Below are 11,196 nucleotides of genomic sequence, written 5' to 3'. Positions count from 1 at the left end.
CCCTGAGGCACAAAGAGTGATGACTACCAAATAATTCCTCGGGGTCTTTTCTTGGCCTATGATGTATGAAATGGAATTATGCTCTTCCTATGTATCCTTGTTTTTACAACTCCCATTTAGTTACTCTCAATGACCTTACGATTTTGTGCCTTCCTGGCTCCAAACCATCCTCAGTCAAAATTCCCCATCTTATTTCGATCTTGCTCTTAACCCCCAAAAGCAGTTCCTCCTTTTCACAGTCCTCCATTCACCGGTCCCTCAAAATCCTCTAGGTGTTGCCGACATCCAAGGACGAGCCAACAGAGAATTAAAAAGCTGTTGTTTAAAAGGGATTTTTGTATGTTTATAGTTCTAACTTAGGCATCTGATTAGGAAGTTAAAAATTCGTTAGAGAGGGATTAATGATAGCATGTGCTGATGATAACAAGGAACTTTCTAATGGAAGGACTCAATAACCCTACCGATCATTAGTTGCTAACCTCCGCAGCAGCACCAAAAATTGAATATGAAACTGAAATGAAGCTACTTTTTACTGCTAAAGGTGATCCTTTCAAGTTAAGGTACTGTGTTTATGGGCTTTGGGGGCCGTTTTAGTTACACTCTCAAACAGTTTTTTAGAATGCTCCTCTTGAAGGAATTCTCACAAATTCATCCACGCCTACTGTTACATACACAGTCCAAATGACCACTGACAAAATTGGCAGTATGAAATTCTTGTTAAAATCGTGGATTCTGGAGCCAGACTGCCCAGCTGCAATTCTGGCTCCACCACTTACACTTACTAAGTATGTCCTTGAGCAAGGTTCTTCCCTGCTATAAAATGAAAATCAAATAGATCTCCTCTCAGTATTGTGAGAATTAAGAGAGACCATGAATGTTAATCATTTACCCTTCTGCCTGGCACATATAAATGTTAACTGCCGTTATTAGCAACTAGCAATTAGGGAGTCTTTTTTTTTTTTTTTTTAGCTATGTCAGAAAGCCTGAAATATTCACATGGACCATGGTGGAATGAACAACATTCCATGTGTACTCCTTGAGCCAATATAATTAGTATTCCTCAAATAGTACTCTTTGGCTCTCTATTAAAGGAAACTTGAGATAGCCCTAATCCTATCTACCACTCAAAGCAAAATCCGAGTTTATCTTTGTTTATCATTATTGAGAAAGAAATGACATCAGTAGTCAGACTATTAAAGAACAAGATGGGAGTTTGATTTATTCAAATAGATCTAAGATCCTTAACTGAACCAGTCTCTAATTTTTTTTCTCAAAAACATTTAATTGGAGTATTTCCTTCCCAGATCTTACAAATGCTAAGTAGCTTCTGCTAGTATGTGCCAGATTTTTCCTTACATTTGCATATAAACATTCTCATATTTCATTTTAATTAAAGCATTATTATTAATGATAATTTATGATCATTTACTAGATTTACAATGTGGCAGGCATTACTATGGCAGTCACATGAAACCTAATAATCCTCTCTGGTACATTATTGGAAGATTTTTATAATCAGATATACTCCAGTGAATGCCATTCCATCTTATGCAGTCTGGAACAATGTAAAAATCAGTTCATTCAATATTGCTAAACCAAGAGAGCTCTATTAATCAGCACTTCTCTGCTTCTCAGTATAATGATAAAGGGTATTCATTAATGTGTTAAAATATTATGTGCAGGATTGTTTCTGTGTTGTGTACCTTTTGTACTCTATCTTTGAATTTAATGGACTCAAGATATGTACGGCGATTTGCTATTAAGAGAATATTCTGTTAATCAAACATCTTATTATTTGACCATTCTAAGAAATCTTACCTAATATAACTAGCAGCTGTGGGGGTTTTTTTAATGTAATATAGTGTTTTCCCAATCATTCATTATCCTGTTTTTCAGATGGTTTGGATTTTTTTTTTTTTTAGTAGATTTTTGGAGTGTCCATGAACTGTCCATTACACTGGATTCATTTCTCTCTCTTTTTTTTGGACATTGCAGGTGAAAGTAGGGAAGAAAAGTTAGGAGATTCATTGCAAGATTTATACAGGGCATTGGAGCAAGCCAGTCTGTCACCGCTGGGAGAACACCGCATTTCAACCAAGATGGAATACAAGCTATCATTTATAAAGAGATGTAATGACCCTGTGATGAATGACAAACTACACAGGCTGAGAATTCTCAAAAGCACTTTAAAGGTAAGATACAAAATGGAAGGAGAAATTCCTTTCAAGAGATTCATTCTTGAGCTCAGTGGATTACCAGATACTCTAAATGAAGAAATACAAAATGGGGAGGTGGAGGGGAGGGCAGGTAAACAGGAAGAGCCTGAAGCTGAGCTGTTCCTTTAGCATCTTGTAAGTGCATTGGTAAAGAGGAAATAACCCTAACTTTTCATTACCATCTCAAAGCATTGGCTAAATGTTATATGACCTGGTTCTAGGTGAAAACAGGATGTAATTGAAATTATTTTCAAAAACGTGGGGCTGGTGTTATTCCTCCGTCTTTCATTTTCCTAAGATAAATATGCCATGTAGTTATTAATATAGTTATTAAAAGAACACAGCATGCATGCAGAACGCAGTAGTGGGCCCTAAAAGGCTTTGAGATATTTCATGACTATCTCCTGCAGCACATTTGGGGTGAAGCCACAGTGATTCATGTTCCGTGTACAAATTTTATAATTGTTCTGTTTACACTATCCGTTCCCAACTCACATGTTACTTTCTTATTCTACGTTTCCATAAGTGCCTACATTACCTCCAGTCTCCTTATTATGCCACCCTTGGTTTGGGGAGGAGGTGGTGAAGAGAGGGGCGCAGAGAGGCAGAAAGTTGAAGAGGGAGGCAGACCACAGAACCCCCTCACTGTGTGTGTCTGAGGGGAGAGGGCCTGTTATACAAATTCTCCCTAAGCGGGCCTTCCACCCTTGAAAAATCAAAAACAGAAAAGACTTACCGTACAGAGTATGTGGTGCAGTAATTTCAGGAACCAGAAGGTCAAAGGGCTCCTTTGGGAAATATTTCAGATCCATAGTGTGCTGCTGAGGTTTGGTGATTTTGAAGCATTGATGAGTACCAAAGAGATAAACAAAACAGAAAATGCGTGATGTAAAAGAGTTTCCAGTAGCAAGCAGCCAAGTTTTCAGAGTCCATTAGCTTTCAGTTGGCATTCATGCAAGCACTATTCCAAATCCATGGGACGACTTAATGGTCTTTTGGTAACTAAGGCCAGAATCTTAAAAAGACCTCTAAAATTCATAAGAATAATTCTGCTAGGGGCACCTGGGTGGCTCAGTCTGTTAAGCATCCGACTCTTGATTTTGGCTCAGGGTATGATCACAGGGTCCTGAAATTGAGCCCCGTGTCAGGCTCTGCACTCAGCCCAGAGTCTGCTTGTCCCTCTCCCTCTGCTCTCACCCGCGTTCTCTCTCTCTCTCATAAGTAAATAAAATCTTAAAAAAAAAAAGAATGTTTCTGCTGACCAGCCCTACTCCAAAGATGACCTCACCTCCCCACCTTACAGAGCACCCCACCCCATTCAGATCCAAACTGTCCGGTTGTGAAAACAGACAGGCATTTTGAAGCCGGTCAGGCTCACATGTATTTAAAGACCTGCTTCTGTCTTGTTCTCTCAGCCCCTCACACCTGTCTTTTATGCTCTAGATTCCCAAAAGCATTTACTTCCAGGAGCAAAGAATTTGAGCTCCTGCCAGTGTTCAGTTCACTGAGTATTGTGAGTCACCGGGGGTGTGAGGCTGCGCTCCACTCTCTGGGGCAAAGATGATGAAAAGTCACTGTAAAGAAATGCCCCTCGTTGATAAAACCGAACTACAGAGCCTTATACTTTTTAGTGTGAGAAATTGACAGAGGATAGGAATCTCGCATTAGGGAAGGATGACTGCCCAAGCAACCCTGGATGTGTGTAGTCCCTGGAATTGTAACAGGCTGCTCACCGAGCACAGGGTGACTCCCAACATCCTCGGCCCCAGCCCCGCTGTCCCCATCTGGCCCCAAGGACCAGAACAATTGCTTAGGCACCTTGCTGTCTTTCCCACCCAGCTCTCCCTTCCTACTTCCTGCAGAACATTCCCTAGACTTCCCTGCCCCTTCTGTGAGCCCATAAAAGACAGGCCTTAGCTTCTCAGACTGTCTTACCCCTCATCTTCCATCCCCCTCCTCCCACCTGGAAGACTCACGTCTCCCACAGGAGACAGCTGTGCTGTGTTGAGTTCTCCCATAATGAAGCTCATTCTTCAGCTGAGAGCCGGCCTCCAGCAGAGAAGGGAGAGCTCCTTTGCATTGCAGACCCCCAGTGCTGCAGGAAGGGAGCCGTGACATTCCTACAGCAAGAATTATATATTTGTGGTGACAGGAGGGCCATGCTCCCTCTCGTGCAAGTATGAGGAGCTAACCGTCTAGCAGGAAAGATAGGACCGTGCAAAAGTAACTCAAGACAGAGTATGTAGTAAGTCCACTCAGTGGCAGGGATAAAGTGTTAGGATGACATAAATGAGGGAGAAAACATTTTTTTTTTCCGATTGTTGATGGAGAGCTTTAAGAAATGGTAGGCATTTGAACTGGATCTTAAAGAATGAGGAACGTTTCCATAGACAGAGTTGGGAAACAAGACTGGCCCAGAGAAATGAAGCACACGGAGTGGAGAATACAGGCGTACCCTTGGGTGTAGAAAAAAGTACACTAAGATTTGAACCTAAATAGCTGGGTTTGAGCATACCATACCAGAGCCGTTTGTTATGGGCTTCTTAAGATTTGCATGTTAACTTTTTATTTTAAACGTGAAAAAAGTCTATATCCAACTTAACTGTTGAATTCTTTTTGCTTTTCAGGCCAGAGAAGGGGAAGTAGCCATTATTGATAAAGTCCTAGACAATCCAGACTTGACATCTAAAGAATTCCAACAATGGAAGCAGATGTACCTGGATCTTTTCTTGGATATCTGTCAAAACACCACCTCAAATGACCCATTAAGTATTTCTTCTGAAGTAGATGCAATCACTTCCTCTCTCACACACACTCACTCGTACATTGAAACACATGTGTAAGTGTATTCTGCCCTCTGGCCATCTGGTACCTTCTGGCACTTTGAACAAGTGTATGACGTAGTTTTATATCGGTGTGGGGCACTTGACAAGCTAAACTTTAATGTTACCAAACCATATGAAACAAACCATATATGGTCATGATACCACTGTCTTTAATGAGCATTTGTATATTTTATATGCAGTTAGTGCTCAGCTTATGTTTACCATGTGCAAAATCAACTGTCTTCAATGACTTAAAATTAACTTTTACAAACAACTCTGAAGACAGGTGGTCTTCAAGTAGTAAAACCACAAAAAGGCAGTTTTCTATCTAAGGTCATTTTTCTCCCTCTAAGTTAATTTTATATAAACAAGACTTCAAAAGTAAATCACATTTTTTCAGGTGCAGACATCCTTGTGGGTGGGAAAGAATTTAAACCTTTTTTATATTTATTAAAATGTTCGAAGAATTTTCTTAAACATTGCACAAAGTTTAATGCTGTAGTTTTATTTTTGTGAAATGTAGATGTGCATACAAGAGTCAAGCAAAATAGAGGAGCATCAACATAAGAAAAGTTCAGGTATCTAATATTCGTCTTAAAAGTCTGTTAACTTGTGAAAGCTGGTTAATGGAAATACTATTCCAAATCTATGGGGACACTTAATGGTGTATCAGGGCAAAGCTTTGTAAGATGTTTTTGTAACTAAGACCAAAATTGAAGATAGAGCTGCTTTATTTTCTTGGTTTAAATCTTCCTTTATTTTTGTAGTGATGAAATACTGATTGTGTACAGAGGAATTTGAGAGTGGATTTTGTAAAACACAGCTAATTCGCCCAGAAAGGCAGCTAACAGATTATATATATATATATATATATATGTGTGTATGTATATATATATATATATATATATATATAATTTCAGCCCAAACTCATGTTTTTAAACTCCAGCTCCTAAAAAACAAGGGATAAACTGAAACGAATCACCTTTCCAGTTAGTTTCCAATTTTCTCCCTAGCCCATTAATTAAACTTACGTAATTATATTTCAGGCAGGGAAGTAAAATACGTTTAGTTACAGGACAATGTGTGTTCTAATGTAGACAACAATGTTGAAAAATAAAAAATGTGCCTCTCTCCCGAGAAGCAAGAGGATAATGGTCATTCAGAGATATATTACATTGAATTATATGAAAGAATTTATAGAGGTTTTTCCTAGCTTCATGAATTGTTTCTATAGAGTGGATGAAGTCTGTGAAAAAGTCCTCTTCATATGTTTTCCATTTATAAGTATCTCGTTTTTGAAAGTGACCACAGCATGATAATGACTGTGCTGCTTTTTAGTGTCGGGCTGCATAACGTACAAATCACAATTTGCTGTTTGTTTGGGGTTTTTTTAGGAGGAGGAAGGGACCCTCCTTTACTATTCTGTATCCTAAAATCTACTTCTAATCAGCTTTATACTGTTGCCTGTACAGCTCAGTGAATGTACTTTCATCTCTAAGAGTTCAGATATATGCCAGTGAATATTTTTGCTGTAGAGGAGAAAGTAAAAACTCCACAGCAGGGGTCTTTTTCGTTGCTTTTGAAACCAACATTGAATCACTATCGTTTTGCAGACTTTGCACACTGTACAGGAGAGTGGCCTTTCTACAGCACATTTTCAGTAATCCTATATTTAGTCAAACTGGATGAGAAATCATGTATTAATGTTTGTATGGAATTTTGGGTCTAGTGTAATATTTTTATCATTTAAAAAAACCTATTTGTAAAAACATTTATTTACTGCATGGATATTGACGTACATTAAATTGTGGAATTTTGTATATGTAAAAAAACAAAATGAAACAAACAAACAAAAAAAACCTCTTGTCCTAAAATGAAGTGTGCTTGTTACAGGTGTTTAGACTTGTTGATGTTTACTAGACCAAATGTGTACATTCACTTAAAAATATCTGTACCTGATGGATGTGTCATGAATACAGTGGCAAGGTTGTGCCCTGTATAGAATGAGCAGTTGACGGAAAGACTAGCTGTGTTGCTACTAAGCAGCTTTTACTTTTGTAAAGTCAGCTCTGTTGTTTTAAATGGTAAAAATTAAACTAATGAATTTTAAAAGACTCGTGACTAGCTTAGCATGAAAGAGACCTTTTAACACTATATTTATCTGTACATTTTATTGCATTAGTTTCAAATCTAGGAGAGAGGCAGCACTGTAAACTGAAGTGAAATAAATTTAGCTCTTAATGAATCCTTATAAGGCACCTACTTTATTCATACAGAGTCCTCACCACATTTCTTTGAGACCCAATCATAGAGCCGCCCTCCCCTGACCCCCTTCCCTAGTCACAAGTTGTAACTTTGCCACTCCATCCGTGGTCCAAGCCAGAAGCAGCAGCTGTTCCATGTGTGTGTGCAAGGATCTTTTCTGAGACCCTGCAAAATCAAACTCCTTTCCCATTTAGCTGACACAAACTTGAGAATTTCACCTACTCTTCCCTTTCTGTTGATTCTTGGGAAGTTGGGGAGGAGGGACCGCCAAAAATGTGTTGTGTGTGTGTGGTTTTTTTAAACAAATATAACCGACAGCATGTCTGCAGAGTGAACTTTTAAAGAAAATGAAAGAAAGAAGTTGGGGTCTTGCTTGATGTTCCACGTAACCAGAAGAACCTGATTATTATGGCTAAGGACTGCTGAAATAAAACTGAAAACCAGTGAACTGCCTAAAGCCAGGGCAAAAGCAGGCTAGGGTTAAGAATGAGGAACAGAAAAACTTAACCTAGGATATTTTCTCAAAAAAAAAAAAAAGTGCTTTCTTAGAGATTTTTTCCCTCTCAGTTCTACATTCATATTAAACCATCAGAGCAGAACTGTAAACATGGTTCTGAATCATAAAATCATAGTTCTCCTTACAATGACTTCATGCTATTTAATGAAGGCACTTTCCCTTCACTATTTATTCAGATAATGCCATCTTTTTCCGACTATTTATTACAGCCTGTATAGCTAACAATTTCCTGGGTTTTATATATAACTTCTTGTGGTACATTTTTGGCCTTGCTTGTTTGGCACAAAAGTAATCACTGTTTAGCACCTAGGGCAACACTTTAACTATAAGAGGGAAAACAGGGCCGTATTTTCTTTTCAAAAGTCCATCTCTAGACCAGCATGAGTCTTCCTAGAAATCCCCAGCTCACCGAAGCCGATTCATATATCCTGTTTTGATCCCTCCTGTCTCCCATTCTCAGCTTAGGGGGCATTGTTCCTCTTCGACCAAGCCCTTGTTTGCATCCTTAAACTTCAGAAGCCGCTCCGCTCCCAGAGTCCCATTCTTAGGAAAAGCCCACCCACGCGTTACTCTGTAAGCCTGCTTAAGTGCGACTTTTTCTCCTCTGTCGTCCGGAGACTGCACTAACCCATTAAGCCCCGCACTAAATCTGGCGCCTCGCCGAGCCCTCCCTCCCTCTCCTCATCCCCATCCTCAGCCAGCTGCAGCACTGCGCACTGGAGGCCATTCCAGGCCCAGGGTAGCACGCAGCCAATGTCCTCCCAGCGGTCCAGGTCGAGGTCATAGCCCACCACGTTGCGGGTAGGCACCTGCCGCGAGTCCCGCCACTTGAGGCCACCGAGCAGCAGCGCCGTCTCCTCCACCACGGCCAGCCCATAGCAGAAGCGATCATAGGGTAGCGGTCGCAGTCGAGTCCACTGGTCCGTGCCGGGATCGTAGCGTTCGATCTCAGAGAAGGGCTCATAGCGCCCCAGAAAGGCGAACACCGCGCCGCGCAGCACAGCCATATGGTGCCCGAAGCGGGCCGTGCTCATGGGCGCCCTCTTTCTCCACGCTCGCTCCCCAGGGCCCAGGGCGTACACTTCCCGGAGGCTGCTCGCGCCGCCCTCGCCTCTTCCCGCCTTACCCCCAGAGATGTACACGACGCCACGGTCCCCGACGGCCCCCGCGTGGCCGTGCAGCGCCCGCGGCAGTGCCCCGGCCGCCGTCCAGCGGTCCCGGCGCAAGTCATACATCTCTACGGACGCCAGCGCCTGGCCGTCCGCGCCCACACCCCCGACAGCCAGGAGCCCCTCGCCCACGGCGCCGCACCAGAAATGGGCCCGCGCTTCCCGCATAGCGGGCACTGCCGTCCAAGCATGGAAGCGCGGGTCGTAACGGTGCACTTGGGCCGTGACCGCCCGCACGCCGTCTGCCAGGGGTGAGGAGGCGCCATCAGAGGGACTCTCCCCGCCCAGGACGAACAGGAAATTGCCTGCGGTGCACACGCTGTGCCCCAGTAGCGGTGCAGGCAGCCGCGTGAGACTGCGCCAGCGGTGGTTGTACACGTCGAAGGCCACCACGTCCTGGGTGACCTCCCAATCCTCCTCCTGCTCTTCCAACTGCTCATCTTCCTCGTCCTCCTCCTCCTCCTCTGGCTCCGCCGCGGCGCCCCTGCCCCTGACTACCGCCCGGGGGACCACAACCTCCTCGGTCACCGCCTCCCGTGCCCTGCGCCCCCCTACCAACAAGATGCGGGTTTGGGGACTCCGGACGCTGGTCTGCTCGCCCTGCAAGAGCGGCTGGCGGGAGGGCGCCGTGTGGTAGTTGAGGGCCTGGATGATGAGGCCCTTGACCCGGGCGGGCAGGACAAGGCCAGAGCCCGAGTACACGCGCCGCAGCACATCGGCGGGTACTAGGCCGAAGCGAACGCGCTCGAGCAGCGAGGCGCAGTGGGCCAGGCGTTCGGCCTCGGGCTCCTGCCTCAGCCAGGCCAGTGCCAGACCCAGCAGCCAGGCCTCAGGCACCCGCGCCACGTCGGGGGCACCCAACACAGCCTTGAGCGACGTGGGGTTCAGCTCCAGCAGTCCCATGGGGCCCGCGCCGCGCAGCAGCAGCTCCCGCAGGTGGCGCACGATGCAGCTCTCCGCGGCGCCCAACGTGTGCGCCAGGCCGAAGCGCGCCGCCACGTTGGCGGCGAAGCAGCAGTTCTCCGGGGCCAGCTGGCGCTCCAGGTAGCGGCCGCACAGCCCCAGTGCCTCGGTCACCTGCAGGTAGCTGGCGGCCTCCAGCGTGTCTTCCACCGTGTCCATGGAGAGCGGCAGCCAGGCGGTGTAAATGAAGTCCAGCAAGCGCTGCAGGCCGGCAGCGGAGGGCACGTGCAAGTGGATCACGCTGGCCCTGGATTCCCGGGTGTGGCTCTTGAACAGAGCCCTGAAGTAGTCGCTGGAACACGCGAGCAGCGACCTATGCGCCGGGAACTCGCTGCCCTCGGCCTCCAGCGTCACATCGCACAGGAAGCCCTCGGCGCGTAGGGCCTGATAGCCAGTGAGTAGGGCGCCGCCATGAGCTTTACAGTAAGATAGGAAGTAACTCATGATGTCCAGCGCGGGAAGCGGCCCGGCCGGGGCTGGAGCCCACCGGGCACGGCCAGAGGCATCTCGGGGCACAGCGCCCCAGGGCCCCCTACGTGAGCCCCAGAGCCCCTAGTAGGGGCACATTTTTGCCTACTCAGCTTAAAGCCCAGGGCTCCTTCATCCAGGCCTGCAGATATCCCTGTACCCCTCTCAGAACAAACCGGGTGGGGTTTCCAGACGCTCCCAGTAGCGGAGATCACGGAGTTCGGAGTCTTCCGGAGGGAGCAGGGTTTGCTTTTGGCTGCTGCCGAGGCTGCCAGCGCGTTGCCCAAAGCCCCCTCCCCGTCCCAGTTTGGGGAGCCCACACCTGCGCGCCTGGGGCCGCAGTGGCCACGCACCATCACCTGGAAGGGCCGAGCTGTGGGTGGACTGATTCTGAGGGGTGCTGGATCTCCGACGGCGCTGATGCGCGGATGTGGCCCGGCTCGGGGCGTCCGGGGAGTGCGGGCCGAGGGCTCTGGCCTCCCGGGGTGGACGAGGAGGACGGACAGTGCAGGCACCCGCGAGGGCCGGGGACAACTGGGTATGGGGCGGAGAGGGGGGTGAGCTTGTTCCGCGCGGAGGATCAAATCAAAGCCTGGGGGATTAAGGAGAGGGGGGGCGCAGGTCAGCGCGGCGAGTCGGAGGCATGATTGGGCGCCGTACATAACATGCCGGTAGCTCACAGCGACAGGAATAGCGCGCGGCCGCGGCCTCCCCGGCGCGCCCCGCCCCGCGCCCCGGCTGCTGGCCGCGAACCCAGGGCCGGGGCGCTGGAA

The 11,196-nt window shown here is 46.3% G+C and overlaps 2 protein-coding genes across 5 annotated transcripts in view; one reads left to right on the top strand and one right to left on the bottom strand.

Annotated features, from left to right (window-relative positions):
- The window catches only part of CNKSR2 (connector enhancer of kinase suppressor of Ras 2), a 278,839-nt gene extending 271,684 nt beyond the window's left edge, over positions 1-7,155 (top strand). For all 4 annotated transcript variants that reach the window (XM_025857698.2, XM_025857697.2, XM_025857700.2 and 1 more), the window contains 2 exons: positions 1,996-2,192; positions 4,844-7,155. In XM_025857698.2, coding sequence (XP_025713483.1) covers positions 1,996-2,192; positions 4,844-5,059 — 413 coding nt within the window. In that variant the 3' untranslated portion in view covers positions 5,060-7,155. The remainder of the gene's footprint in view (positions 1-1,995; positions 2,193-4,843) is intronic.
- A 129-nt stretch (positions 7,156-7,284) lies between these two features.
- KLHL34 (kelch like family member 34) lies at positions 7,285-10,923 on the bottom strand. The gene has a single exon (XM_025857500.2). It carries the CDS (start codon positions 10,397-10,399, stop codon positions 8,447-8,449), a length of 1,953 nt encoding a protein of 650 aa, XP_025713285.2. The 5' UTR covers positions 10,400-10,923; the 3' UTR covers positions 7,285-8,446.
- Positions 10,924-11,196: the final 273 nt, after the last annotated feature.

This window comes from Callorhinus ursinus, unplaced genomic scaffold, assembly GCF_003265705.2.
Source record: "Callorhinus ursinus isolate GAN/ISIS: 27379988/994484 unplaced genomic scaffold, GSC_fseal_2.0 scaffold16, whole genome shotgun sequence".
Lineage (NCBI taxonomy): Eukaryota > Metazoa > Chordata > Mammalia > Carnivora > Otariidae > Callorhinus > Callorhinus ursinus.
Note: the sequence above shows the minus strand (reverse complement) of the source record. Positions and strands in the feature narration are given on the sequence as shown.

Coding starts and splice junctions, on each gene's coding strand:
- KLHL34 (XM_025857500.2), bottom strand. CDS start 10,399: ATGAGTTACTTCCTATCTTACTGTAAAGCTCATGGCGGCGCCCTACTC.